Source organism: Gymnoscopelus braueri (assembly GCF_963280865.1).
Source record: "Gymnoscopelus braueri genome assembly, chromosome: 16".
Lineage (NCBI taxonomy): Eukaryota > Metazoa > Chordata > Actinopteri > Myctophiformes > Myctophidae > Gymnoscopelus > Gymnoscopelus braueri.
In genome coordinates this window covers 22,850,653-22,865,298 of record NC_137616.1, presented here as the reverse complement: position 1 = coordinate 22,865,298, position 14,646 = coordinate 22,850,653, and the positions used below count along the sequence as shown (strand labels likewise).

The 14,646-nt window shown below is 40.8% G+C and overlaps 2 protein-coding genes across 4 annotated transcripts in view; one reads left to right on the top strand and one right to left on the bottom strand.

Annotated features, from left to right (window-relative positions):
• The first annotated feature begins 2,944 nt into the window (after positions 1-2,944).
• Positions 2,945-10,067, top strand: clec11a (C-type lectin domain containing 11A). The gene is made up of 5 exons (XM_080453357.1): positions 2,945-3,189; positions 6,183-6,297; positions 6,794-6,901; positions 8,089-8,172; positions 8,300-10,067. The coding sequence occupies exons 1-5, from the start codon at positions 3,115-3,117 to the stop codon at positions 8,710-8,712; spliced, it is 795 nt and encodes a 264-aa protein (XP_080309483.1). The 5' UTR covers positions 2,945-3,114; the 3' UTR covers positions 8,713-10,067.
• A 1,153-nt stretch (positions 10,068-11,220) lies between these two features.
• selenol (selenoprotein L) overlaps positions 11,221-14,646 on the bottom strand; it is a 10,966-nt gene continuing 7,540 nt past the window's right edge. For all 3 annotated transcript variants that reach the window (XM_080453360.1, XM_080453361.1, XM_080453362.1), the window contains exons 9-10: positions 13,459-13,596; positions 11,221-12,683 (exon numbers count right to left, since the gene is read on the bottom strand). In XM_080453360.1, coding sequence (XP_080309486.1) covers positions 12,546-12,683; positions 13,459-13,596 — 276 coding nt within the window. In that variant the 3' untranslated portion in view covers positions 11,221-12,545. The remainder of the gene's footprint in view (positions 12,684-13,458; positions 13,597-14,646) is intronic.

Here is a 14,646-nt window from a genome sequence, read left to right as displayed (position 1 = left end):
GCCAAGTCTGGTCTCTTCTTTAAACACAGGTGCCAAAGTAAAGAGTGATCGCATCTGCCCAGCATTTATTCCATGACCTTGGGGATGATGGAATTAAAATGGCTAAATTATTTAGGGACTGTACATGCATGGAAGCACTTGTTTTCAGAATACCATGTACTGCTTATTTCTCAAGAATTTCCTTGCTTGTGGAAGCCACCCCCAGTTGACGTTTGGGTAGGAGGCAACTGTGAGGCAAGGGTATGTCATCAAGGCAATGATGTTCTGCTGTTTGTAATTCACCGTCCGGTTCCCTTTTATAAACATGCATTTTACCAGTTGCTTAGGGCAAACCTAGAGACTGTTCTAGTCTGTTATGGTGAGTTTTCATCTGAAACAGTGGACTTTTATTTTGCTTCCACTGGACATGTACAGGTAGCAGCATGTGTGACAAACTTTCCGGTGGACAAATGGCATCAAATATCTTAATTCTAGGAGATTCTAGGCCATTTAGACCTGGAACACCTACGCTGTTATACCTTTCAAGCCGGGAACACCTTTGTGTGTAGTTGTTGCTATATACAGTATACAGCAACATACATTTACAAAAAAAATGAATAAAATAATTTTGTTTTTCAGAAACAATTGTATTAATGCAGCAACGTTTCAACCATGTAGGTTTTCATCAGGCAAATGTTTTTCTGACAAACAAAGGAACACATTTATACAAAGGTCATTGGCTAATATATAACAATATATAGCGCTAATACATCAATCACAGGGACAAATCAAAGTTCCTGTCTCTCTACCCCTCAGAGGAGTGTTCAATGCCTGGGCAGAGAAGATAAGCACATTCAGAAAAATCCAAAACACAAACATGTAATTTAATTCATAAATGATGATAGGGGTTTACAAAGATAGTACAACATGGAAAAAAAAAGAATCCAACATGAGCCTATCCATATCATGATATACTGTATGCGGTGGTATGTTGGGGGGGTAGTATCAAGGAAGGCGACAGCAGGAGGCTGAATAGGCTTATCAAGAAAGCTGGTTCTGTCCTCGGTACCACCTTGGATACTGTAGAGGAGGTGGCCAAAAGCAGGATGAAGGCTAAACTCCTGGCCATCATGGACAATCCCTCTCATCCCCTACATGACACTGTGGCAGGGCAGAAAAGCTCCTTTAGCAACCCAAGTTACACCCAAGTTGCGAGAAGGAGTGCTATAGGAAATATTTTTTGCCTGCAGCAATAAGACTGTATAATTCCTCATCTGGTTAGCTTGATCAGGCTGATTAGGATGGGGAATGTGGGATGCAAGCCATCGGACTCTTAGTGTTTGGTCTGTCGCTTTTTAATATTGTAGGTTGACGATGCTTAGATGCCTATTTTAGATGTTCTTTTTATTATAATGTGTTTTTATTCATGTCTCTATGCTGCTGTAACACCTTAATTTCCCCTTGGGATGAATAAAGTACCTACCTACCATATGATGTTTTTTTTGTCAATGTCTCTGGTGAGATTTAAACCAGAAATCTTCTGCTCAGAGTAACAGGTAACTTATAGACCACTGAGGTATTAGAGGGCTAATAGAAGCCTGTTTCTCATCCATTGCACTAAAGTGTTTTTAAATGTGAAATTAAAGCTGTGCGCATCATTTTCACAAGGCACACAGAATTGAATTCATAAATGTTTAAGTTGTGTAGTCTTAATCCATGTCCACAACATGCTGCTGTTCTGAAAGACTGAGAGTGAATGGGAAATTAACATAGTCATGATTTCCCATCTTTAAAAGTTTGGTAGGCGTACCTGCATGAAAAATATGAGGTGTGTGTGTGTAAAGGGTAGCGGGGTTTGCCCAGTCCCAATATGCAAACCTGTGAGGAATAGTCTTCAGCCATAGAGTGACATCGCTGTCTGCTACCACCACATCTTAGTAAATATTAATACAAAATCCCCTCTCCCATCAATAAATTAGGGCCTGGAAAAAGTTTGGTATTTAAAAAATGTAAAAGTGTTGGAACTCTGTATCCATCCAGGACCACAGATGGACTAAAAATGTGTTTGGCACCCTTTGTTGGATTGGACGTCAGAGTTTCAGTCCCTGCTGGCCCCACCCAGTTCTCGCTAAACTCTGTCCACATCTTAAGGTCCCTTGTGTGTGTGTGTGTGTGTGTGTGTGTGTGTGTGTGTGTGTGTGTGTGTGTGTGTGTGTGTGTGTGTGTGTGTGTGTGTGTGTGTGTGTGTACTGCTGGCTCTGGAAAACTCTGGATTCTTGCGGCGGTTTTAACTGGCATACCTCCTGTCCTGGCTGCCTCCTGTTACCAGAGGATCAACTACACACACACACACACAGACTGATATACATTCTCTCTCTGTCCCCCCCAAAGCCCCCGCACCCCCCCCCCCCACCCGTACACTTACCACAGGCACAGACCATGCCTTATTTACAGTGATTTCTATATTCCCACAGGAATATACTGGCGTGACAGGTCTAATAAGACTAGGCCGTGTGTGTGTGTGTGTGTGTGTGTCTGTGTGTGTGTGTGTGTGTGTGTGTGTGTGTGTGTGTGTGTGTGTGTGTCTGTGTGTGTGTGCGTGTGTGTGTGTGTGTGTGTGTGTGTGTGTGTGTGTGTGTGTGTGTGTGTGTGTGTGCGCGCGCGTGCGTGCGTGCGTGCGTGTGTGCGTGCGTGTGTGTGTGTGCGTGCTCTGCCCTGCATGCCTGCCACCAAAGGCTGGTACCCTGTTTAAAATTGCAGTGTTAACACAAAGAGTGGAAGTGGGAGGTCATCAGAAGAAAAACAACAAGCTTTCCTGTTGTTGGCTTCTGGGGGGGGGGGGACCCAAGGCATAGAGAGATATAGAGAGAAATAGATGGGGGTGCACAGCTCCCATTCATTTCTAATGGGAGATAATCCGACATCCTGCTTCTCTCTCCTTTCTGTGTTTCCATGCTCTGGATCGCAAACCTCTGCAAGTGAATGAGAGACGTACCGGTGCGTGAAAGGAAAGGAAAAAAAGAGTGAAGGGGGGTAAGGAGTGGACGACAGGAGAGGGACGGAAAAAAAGACAGACAGAGAGAGAGAGAGAGAGAGAGAGCGCACACAGAAGAGGCAACTGCTACTTGGGAGAAAATGGAAACAGCCGTCATTTCTGCTTTGTGCCTGTGTTCTCTGGTTCTCGGCGTCCCTACAGGGACACCAACACAGGTGAGGACTGTATGTGTGCGTGCGTGTGTGCAATGCATGTGGAAGTGTCTAAGTTATATAATGTGTAGCCTACAAGCTGCATACCTTGCAGTCAACCTGTACTTTGTAAGACTGTGACAGAGTATTGGAAAAATTCAATTGCACATTAAAGCAAATGACTGAAGTATGTTCAATGAATAAACCTGTGGTTTCTCTTTCCCTCCAATAATATTTGTATCATTATTTTTATTTGAATTGCATTTGCTTGGCTCCAATGAAGATGTAAATGTCAATGTGACAATGATTACAATAGCACATCCATCATTTTGGTTCCTTTCATCATGCTTTCAAATTGTTTGTACATCCTGTGTGTGTGTGTGTGTGTGTGTGTGTGTGTGTGTGTGTGTGTGTGTGTGTGTGTGTGTGTGTGTGTGTGTGTGTGTGTGTGTGTGTGTGTGTGTGTGTGTGCGTGCGTGCGTGCGTGCGTGCGTGCGTGCGTGTGTGTGTGTACACACATGCATGTGTGAGCAGAAATGTGTGCCTGCTGATTCAATATCCCTGACAAATTTCCCTGTCAGTTATGCTATGAATGTAATGGTAAAAATGCAGTCATAATCCAGCCAAGCAGCATTTGTTGCATAGTTACGAATCCATCTGGAAAGACTCACTGTTCTCAGCACTGTATATCTCAATGTGTCAGATTTGATGGAAAACACAACAGTAAAAATTATATGGCTTAATAACTGACGATGATTATGATTTTGATGATGTTGATGATTATGATCTGGATAGCCACATGTATGTAAATCTGGACCTCATGATATCACACTGGATATTTGACAATATTTTTAACATTTGAAAATTGGGAAACAATGGCATCTCTAACTGTGAAACGCCCCCTTATGTTTCCCCCTTACCCTTTTCACCTATCTACCTCTATAAACCTGCACTATATTCTCAGCTTTATTTTTATATCCAGTATTATCATAATTGTTTGTCTTGTTGTACTGCAGAACATGCCACACATTTCGCTGCTTGTACATCTAAGAGTGAGGGAATTAGTGACAAATAAACTCATCTTTAATCTTTCGTTCCGGCTGCCATCTGTTACTATAATGAGTAGTGGAGAATTGTTTCTCTAAAATGGATGGCGAGGTGTGTTTTCAATTTAGTTTTTTGGAGATGCTTTGGCTCCCTAAAAATGGTTCATGAGATGTGTTACTTTAATGTAGTTGTAGATTTGATTTTTTTTTGCTTTTTAGTAATAAGTTGTGTTAACACTGTGTGTTGTTTTTGATGATTTCATTGATCTTAATGTAGTTTAATGTTTAGTCACATGAGTAAACTACTTAGCTATTGGAATAGAATAGAGGATCAAACTTTTCTTGTGTGTTATTTGTGTGTTTCCTATATCTATATGCCTCTTTCTGTGTTGCATATTTCCCATCGGGGATCAATAAAGTATCTACCTATACCTACCCAAACTTTTCACCCCTATTAGGCATCAGTGATGTTGCCAGGGGTGAAAATGATTCAGTGGTGGTGATGGTGCTGGGGATGATGATGATGATGATGATGATGAAATTGAGTTGACATGGCTTTCTTAACAACAACAATAATAATTATTATTATTATTATCATTATTATTATCATTATTATGTCTTAGAAGTGAAATTATTATTTTCCAGCCCACAGTATTGTGTAGCAGGGTATGGTTTGTTTTTGAGCAAAATACAGCACACAATACAGTACAATGGATGGCTGGATTTGCATTAGATTTCCTAGGAATGATCAGTAGGCCCGGAGAGATGATAAGGTTTTTGGTCAAAAAAGTCAAAGTTCATAATTAAGGTTAAACTTATATAATCTCTCAGTTAGAATTATTATTATTATTATTTTAATACAATATGTGTATCAGTCCAGCATTATCAGCCTATGCTTTCTCCATGGGTCACCCAAAGAGAAAGGCAAGCACCCACGGTGGAAAAAGCACTTGATAGGACTGCTCATATGTGCCTATTCAACTGTTTTGAGCAACCACAGGCAGAAACTAAATTGGCAGCCATGTCGCTTAGTCAACATTGAAAATACACAAAAGAAATGCACAAAGGACATAGAGTATTTTTTGCCACCCATATTGATTTCACACAGAACATGTAGTGGGAAAATCAGCAAAGTTTCCCTTCAAAGCTGCTGAAAGTTATATCTTTTAGCTCTATATTCCGATACCAGTCTAGCTTCTTCTTTTTTTCCAGTAATTTTCTGTCTCCATGTATCTACAGCAGCAGCTCTTTAGTAAACAGAAAATAAATGTTCAGGTGGGACACCAATTTCATCCAACCAGGAGAGAGAGATCATTATCATCTTAAGATGATCTCAAGATACAGAATGTCACGAGGAAAACATGAGAGCTTATAGATCTGCTATTTTTGGTGAAGAGATTTTGCGTAGATCAAAAAAGAACGCACCAAGTACAGTGCAACTCAGGTCTGTTTTACTAAGTATAGAGGGTATAAAACTAAGTGGTTAAACTGAAGTGATATTTAAGAATTCCAAATATTCCAATAATTTCAAGTATTCTGCGGCACCCCTGGACTTGCGTGACGGCACCCTAGAAACCCTAGTGTCTGGAGCTAATCGCCAAAACCACTGGACCGATCAGTGTAAAATGTCTTATGTACACTGCCAATAGTCCACAGAAATTGCCTATTTCAGAAATATCTCCAATCTTTTTTCACACGTTTTATACTTTTTTAAATATTTAACTTACATTTTATAATTGAAGTCAAAGGGGCTCAGATCGGGCCCAAATTTGGAGTCATACAGTGGATATGTCATAGACGGCTGACATCATAAGCTGGCCACATGAAGTCCAAGATACACATCGGAACCACGCCATTCCCATGTGAATTGCAAGATCGCGTAATTACATTTTTTAAATTTATGTGTGTGTGTGTGTGTGTGTGTGTGTGTGTGTGTGTGTGTGTGTGTGTGTGTGCTTGTGCGCGCGCAAGGCATCTATGGCTGGGGTGAAAAGGGCCAGAGGGGACGTCCCAGATGACCTTCCAGAGCCTGAACCTGAACCCACCAGTCAATTATCAGATTTTGAGAATACATACAACTACATCTGTAAGTAATGATGAAGATGTTTTGAAATAGCAGATCTATAATCTCACAATGCTTCGCATCGCGATGCATTGTGAGATTATTGATCGGCAAGTGGCAAACTGACTTTGATGCTATTTTAACAAATTGTGTTGGGGATGCCCTGGAACCCCCTCAAGGACACCTGAGGTAGCATGGCATGGCCTGGAATCTCTGTGTGGAACCTGCATTTCCGAGGGGGCAAATAAAAAAGATGCCTCTGGTGATAAACCCGCCCCATATTTGCATACTTGGCCCTGATTGGTCCCTCACAATTTCGGAGGGAGAGAAATGTAATCTCTATTGAGAGGGGCCAGACCTAATCTGCCAAGGGCAATTTGTTTTGCAATGGCAGATTCGTCTGGAACCAGGCTACACCTGAGGGTCCCTGGACCACACTTTGATAACCACTGCACTACAACGCTGTACAAACTCAATTTCACTCGTATGCTGTCTTTGTGTCTCCTCTCTCCATCCATAGTGTCAAGACTAGCCAGCATGGACCAAGGCATCCACAAACTGAATGTCGGTCACTACACCTTGGATGTTAAAGTCAGCCAGTTGCTGGACCGCCTGTCCCGAATGGACAGTGAGATGATCCCTTTGTCCTTTTTATCAGCATAGCCTAAACCTAATAATTCCAAATGTCTCCTTTGGCCCAGGAATATTTGTGTTGCGTGTTCTTTCTCCAACATATCGGATGTTGGTCATGATCAGATCTAGTCTCATGACCCATCCTTCCTACAGTACGTCATCAATTCCAGCAACAGGAGGGTCTGAATTGCAAGTCAGCATGTTAGGGTTTTGTCAGAGAAAACCACAGGCAAGCCTCTGATTGGCTGGGCTGCAACGGAAGTCTGTGGTTGGTCCAAGGAGGTCCAACTTGGTCAATTCTTATGTCTTTCATGATTTTTTTCCCCCATTATCCTTATGCACGTTTAAAAGGTTGTGCACCAGGCTTAATCATCGGACTACTGAGAGATGTCAGACCTGACATTTTGTTCTGTAGCTCATCTCTTATTAATTAACTTCAAGATGTCTCATTTGTGCCCTCTTTGTGTTACCATAACATAATGTGTCTTGTTACGACCCGGCCTACGGGTCACCAGGTGTAACACACAAAAAATGGACTCCATCCCTCCCAGTCCCCAAACACAGCCAGCCAACACCAGTTAGATTGATAAAACAATGGGTTATTATGTCAGGGTGGACCTAAGGGTCAAAACTCCTAACAGCAAAAACTAAATCCTATGTTTACCTTTACCAAAACAGACAACAAACATACAGGTTTCTGGCCTAGTATTAAGTAAAGAAACACAGGGGACTGAGTGCTGGTGAGTTTGGAGACTGGTGGGATGATAAAACAGTTGATGATGGTCAGCTTTATAGTCCACAGCCTGTACACAAGAGCAATTCACCAGCAGGGTCCACCTAGTAGTTAGCCACTCACATTCAGACACCACTCAGTCACCACTCACACCAGCTGCTAAGTCAATCAGCCACTCATCACTAACCTGACTCCGCCAAATGGAAGAAGCTTGCAACACACATTTTGTTTCACAGCCTGGCTGAGTCAGGTTAACTCATCACCACATTGAGGGTAGAAAGACAATGCAGAGGAAGACACAAGGAACTACCGCACACATATGACCCTAGGGTCCTAAGTTGTACAATCACTTTCAAATGAAACAAACTGAAACATGGCTCAGGAAAATTCCTGATGAAATCCTCATCTTTCTCTCTTTTTCTTTTGTCACTCATTGTCAACATGTCCAGCTAAAGTAGGGGAGTTGGAGGACAATATCCATGAAGTGGAACAGTTCAGCAAAGTTAATCGCAAGGAAATCGGGAGACTGGAAGGTACCTACAGTGTAGACTGTGGGAAATTTTGTCAAATTGTATTTGAGATTTTTCAAAAAGCAGTAAGGTACCAGTGTAGAAACAAACGCATTAATAAACATCTTCCTCATCTTTCTTCTCCCCTCAGGTTGCCAGAACGGTCACAGGGTTGGGTATAAATGCTACCTGGTTTATCGTGCCTACAAAGACTATGCGGGGGCATCCCGGAAGTGCCTGGAGCGTGGGGGCCGCATGGCCATGCCCCGTGACCGCAGGGAGCAGGAGGCCTTGGCCGACTACGTCAAGTCTTTCTTTCACCCGGGAAACTGGCCCGTGTGGCTGGGCATAAACGACCTGCGCTCTGAGGGCATGTACCTCTTTGATGATGGCACACGAGTCTCCTATTTCCAGTGGCGCAAGCACTTCCTCTCCAGCCAGCCAGACGGAGGGAAACGCGAGAACTGTGTGGCCATGTCGTCAGACGATGGCGACTGGTGGGACCATTACTGTGACAGGAACATGAACTATGTCTGCGAGTTTGATGACAGGGTGGCGCTCTAAAAGGACTCTCTTAATTTGTTTTTTATGCCTCGAGGTGCTCAATCTAGGTCCGTCTTTATAGCTCTATGTTAAGCTCAAAATGTCTCGGCCCCTTACTCCTCACTCTCATCAGATGTTGATGTGATTGTACTTCTGAATATTTATGGCTTTAGCAGTGTATTTCCCTTTTAAATATTTAAAATGAGTGGAAATCTATATACTGGAAGGGAAAGTCATCACTTTCGCTCTCTAGTGGTTGTGCTCAAAGGTCAGTGGCAAAGTCTTAACATCTCCCTTAAGGGACAGTGGTATGTTCTTAATATGTACGGTATGTTCTATAATAACATATTAGTTATTAATTATCTGCACATTGTGAATAGTGATGACATATGTAATAATATTATTTTAATGAAAAACATGTAATATAACATGAAGTTTTTAATCAATTCATGCACACTAATTATGAAAATGCAGATTGTCTATCATACTGTGTACCGATAGAGGGTGCTGCAGCTTCTGAGTTGTTTGTGTTAATTCATGTCATTGACATATTGGATGCTAAAATAGCATTTTTGTGGCATTATTCTGTATTGAATGCATTTCCTCCTTTATTGCTTCATTAGAGGTTGTTTTCTGAAAGTAACTAAAAAATAATATAACGTGTTATTTGGCACAGAAAATAATATTGTAATATACTTTTCATTTGATCTAATATAAATATGATAAAGCTTTTTTATTCATTTTCCACAAGCACACTGTATACACTGTTGGTATCCTGCAAACTAAAAGCATGTCCCATGGCACTGTTTAATGATCAAGTTGCGTTATACTGTACACCACAAATGTAGCCATTATTGTATATTGTTATTACACATTGTGTAAGACTTTTAACAAGATAATAATAATAAACCATTATGTGTAGCATGGATAAAATGCATGTCAGCAAGACTCAGCCATGCAATTAAATGCATGTTCTCTAGAGTGTCCTAAAAAGGTGGAAGCGATGAAAAGCTTGACATTCTTCCAGCATCAGCACATACCTCTGTGCCAGACAGAACTCAGACAGAGGTTTCTTAGAAAGCAAACATCTGCCAGTCAGCCAAAAGACAGTCTCCAGGGAATTTGGGTGTACAGTATGGGCTTATCGGGTTTCAGGCACTTCTACCCTGCTCTAAAATATCTAGCAGTCAGCCAATGGATGGTCATTATTTTATGCTTATTTGGGATTATAAGGTTTCAGGGGATATATTAACCTAACTATCTTATGGCCCAACCTTGTAGCTCAATGAAAATAACCGATTTTCAACTGAAAGACAGAAATCTGTTATTTCATCGAGCATCACTTCGGGACGTAGGGCCCTATTTTCGCTGGTGCCTTACCGATTATCCCTAAACTTCTTTGCCATTTGTTACTATTTATAAAAACATTTTCAAATAGTTCAGCAAGCCGATCGACATCGACACGTTGTGAGCTTGTAGATTGGCTATTTGAGCTATTTGAAAATGTTTTTAAAAATAGTTAAAAAAGAAATGGCAATGAAGTTTAGGGATACTGGGTAAGGCACCGGTGAAAATAAGGCCCTAAATATATATTATAAGAATAATTTATGCTAAGTGAAAAAAGTGTTGTGTGACATGTTGCTTGACAAAAACGATGTATATTCTTTTCAGTTGAAAATACAGTGGTTCTGTAGAGCGACACGTATTTGCTAAAGCATTATTTTGCTCTGCCTCGTCTATTGTGCCAGTGATCCAAGGAGTAGCTTTCCTTGCGTCACAGGAGACTTTGAGGGTTAATTTATACTACGTATAAATCATGCTTAACAGGGTCTTCGAGGGGGTCTTATCTGCCCCAGGCAGTAGGCTACACTTTTATACTTAGTCAGCACGTATGAAGCAAATTGGTGAAAGCCTACCCCTATAGTGTTTGAATAGAATTATATATATTGTGTAAAATTAAGAATTAAATTGCCTGCAGTGCATAATTTGTGATGTTGGTGGATGTCTAATTTATCATAGCTAGATCTAATTCAAAACTGAAAACTCCACACAAAATCCAATTAATCTGATCTCTCTGTGATTTGATTTTCACTGTGTAGCCCCCCCCCCCCCTTCTCTCTCTTAGCCTCATCCTATTGCCATAGTTGTTCTACAGATTGCCTATTCTGTAGAACCACAGGGACACATTAGAAACCCCTTATACATCACAATACTAATGTCTCAGTATCCACAGTAACAGGACAGGTCTAATAATGTAATTGTTCGATACTACTTCATTATTGGATGAGACAATGTACTCAAATCTGAATAGTTGTTTGTGACTAATCATAAATGCATATACAGTACATGACACACACAATAATAACCATACCCAACAGTAGGTTAAAATTAACTCTAATTTGCAAATTCTAACTGACCTAGAACTGATAATGAAGACAATGGCCGACGAAATTGTTATCAGCACCATAATCTAACTGTGGCTCTGTTTCCTTCTATGACACGAAAAATGGCTGCTAGACCACACATGCACACAGTTCACAATGGTTTAATGACCAAGTCTGTTCCATAAATCTCATGTTATAGCAGAGAAGGTTTAGTAGCAAGATCTGCAAGATCAAATCAACTTTTTTTTTTTTTATCACAGTGAACTACATTAAAGGCTAATGGAGAAAATATCAGTTATCATTCCAAACAATCACATTTAATATTTTGTTAAACGGCTCCCTTGCGCATTTCAACCAAGTCTCATTCCACTCAAGGCCAAAGATTATCCTTAAAATTTGCATTCTAACAAAGCTCATCAAATATAACAGTACATTGTTTCCAAAAGCAAAGCAACATTAATTTCCCTACTTAATCTAAGTAATATTTGGAGATAGCAGTGATTGACATATGACACTTGAGTGTCATTTGAGTATCATCTATTCTATTGTACTGTGCCTGGGCTTAAAGTTTATAATGTATGTAGGATTAGGGCTATCTGAATTGTTTTTAGTATTAATGTTTGTGTAACAATCCAATTCTTTCACAGTTATAAAAAAACATTCAAAACATGATTTCAAATCAATTCAAGTACTGCAGTGTCACTGCCTATTGAGCCCTTCAAATAGTCACATCATTACACACAAGTCACAGGCCACAGTAAACTGAAAAAAGTACTTCAAATGTATTATAATAATCAAGCGTTTGGTTAGCTGAGCTCCTTTGGTTGCACAGTCATCACAGCGCTGATGCAACCCCACAAAAAGTCTGCATATCTTCGGCGCAAAATGTTTCCATCAGTCACGTCTCTTCATGATGTCATGAATGTGAGATGTGACGTCATCAATGTGCACCAAAGAGTCACTCTTTTTTGTGAGGTGTCAGCGCTGTGTCAGAAAAGACACACTTTGTTCCCAAAAATCAACCCCTGTCCTGGTGCATGTCTGTAGGCTATATGTTTGCCTGAGTGGATTCACATGTCACTGTTTGTTTATCACTTCAACCCTGTCACTTGTTTCATTGACTAACATTACATTACCAGTTGGGTAGGCCTGGGCGACATAGACAAAATCAAATATCACAATATTTTTGACCATATACATCGATATTGATATAGTGACAATAATATCGTATTATAATGAAATGTTATCCAATTCTTTACATAACATTTTGTTTTTTTGTAAATAGCAAAAATAGCAGATCTACAAGCGCACAATGCGTATTTTCACTATACACTATAACAGACGATATCTAGTCTCATATCACGATATTGATATAATATTGCCCAGCCCTACAATACTGTATGTGTTATTGTGTTGATGTATATATGTTTATGCAGGCGTTCACAGGGGTTGATCCAGAGGTGGATGTTTCTATTGGGAGCTAGCAGAGCAGCTGCCACCGGGTACAACCCGCAGCATGTCTGCTAGAGTTGGCCTGTCCATAGGGTTCTTAGATGGATGTGCAAGCAAAACCTTCCCTGCCTCATCCAGAACAACGTTCCCTCCCAGCTGGAAAAGAGAAATAGAGCACATAACACAGATTAGTAATTTAAATGAGAGCGTTAGCTAAAGATGTATTTATGTATGATTTCATGGAAAGCTGAGCGCCAATGTGAAAAACGGCCTCTGTTCTAGAGCTATAATCAGACGCATCTATTCTAAATAAACCGAAGACGTGGTCTTCATTGTAGTACATGAACTATAATTTTGTGTACAGAATGCAGGCAAAACACATTGATTATGCGAGAACAAAGACTGCATGTGGAATTGGTTCCCATGACAATAAGAATAAAAAACATTATTTATAAACAAACTTGCAAAGTGCACATATAATTCAATAAGAAAATTCAATAAAATGTTCTGGTTCAAGTTCAAGTTCTGGTTTTGCTTGTTGCCTGTATAATATGCCACTGGTTCTCAATGTGCGGTCCGGAGACCACCAGGGGTCCAATTGGACTCTTGCGGGTCTGAAACTCTGAGTGTGTGCAAATGGAACCAAATGGGCTTTTGGGTCTATTTCAGTGGTTCCATATACCCTCAGAGTTAAATTAACACTGAGCATCGTATACAGTGTAAATTGGGGTCCCAGTGATAAAAGATTGTTTCAAATGGGTGGGTGGCCCAAAGCATATAAAACTGGGTTTTTTTAATTTGCAATTAAAAAGGTTGAAAAGGTTGCCATCTACTCCCTCTCTCTCTTTCTACCATTCCTTTCTCTCTCTCCACAGTACCGTGTCAAAACAAAAACAACAAGATAACCATGAAAAGTAGACAGGGTGTCTACCTGGTAGATGTCTTCCAACAGGCGATGTGGGACATCAGGGAAGTCTCTATCAGCGGCGATGTACTCAGAGTACTGTAGAAGGCATCTGAACTTCATCACCTTGGCATAGGACGAACCCAGGCCAAAACTCCTGTAGATCTGCAGTACCACACATTGGACATTTACATAATTGTCTCCGCCAGGCCGAAGGCATGGCGAGAGAGTATGTTTTGCACCCTGTCCGTCCGTCCTTCTGTCTGTGAACAGCTAATCTCCGGCACCGTTGGAAACTTTGCACACACACTCCCTGGATGCCAATTCCGAACCTCTGCCCCAAATTTTTCAAACTTTTCACATGGGCCTGTAATAGTGCCACCAGGTGGCCGATTCTACCTGACCTGGCGGAGACCTGTGCTCCGAGGAGCACTTTTTCTAGTTATAATATGTACTTCCCAGGAACATAATAATAAAGTGAAAATAATAATGATGATATAATGAAACAGATTTAGTAAGTAAACCACAAAAGCTTTCTACGGACAACTAACCTGTCAAATGTGGAGTAAATGTACTTAAGAGTTAGCAGTATTCGCTATGCTCGCCTACACATCTAATCCTCTCTAGTTATTTTCAGTCCTCATTACCAGTATAGTTTGCACTGATCTTTTTTTCCCTCCTTTATTTAAGGATCTAAAGAAAATTCCACAGGGGCCTGTTTCCCAGACTTAGATTGAGATCAATAATAAGCAGTGATAATCAATTCTCTGTGTTGTGGTTTTTAGCTGGGGATTAGATTGCACGCACGCACGCACGCACACACGCATGCACGCACACACGCATGCATGCACGCACGCACGCACGCACGCACGCACGCACGCACGCACGCACGCACGCACGCACGCACGCACCCGGCTAATATAATCTTTCTGTCTCTGTCTCTGTCTCTGTCTCTGTCTCTGTCTCTCTCCTTTGTCTTACTACCGATAATTGCTCCACTGACCCTATTCATTCCCCAAACTCTAATTGAACTCCCTATGTACCCAAACCTAATTCTAACCCCAAAACCCTCTTTTCTTTTTAAACACAGCTCCTTTTGTAAGTGAAACATGTCAAAATGTCCTCACTTGGGAGGTTATTTTCCTCATCTTGCAATCTTTGTGGAACATCCATTTGATTGATTGATTGAATACTTTATTAACAGTTTGCAAAAAC

Excerpts from the sequence above, each read along its gene's own strand:
- clec11a (XM_080453357.1), top strand. The coding sequence starts at position 3,115 with ATGGAAACAGCCGTCATTTCTGCTTTGTGCCTGTGTTCTCTGGTTCTC. Across the intron at positions 6,298-6,793 it reads GAATACATACAACTACATCT|TGTCAAGACTAGCCAGCATG; the intron begins GTAAGTAATGAT and ends CTCCATCCATAG. Across the intron at positions 8,173-8,299 it reads GGAAATCGGGAGACTGGAAG|GTTGCCAGAACGGTCACAGG; the intron begins GTACCTACAGTG and ends TTCTCCCCTCAG.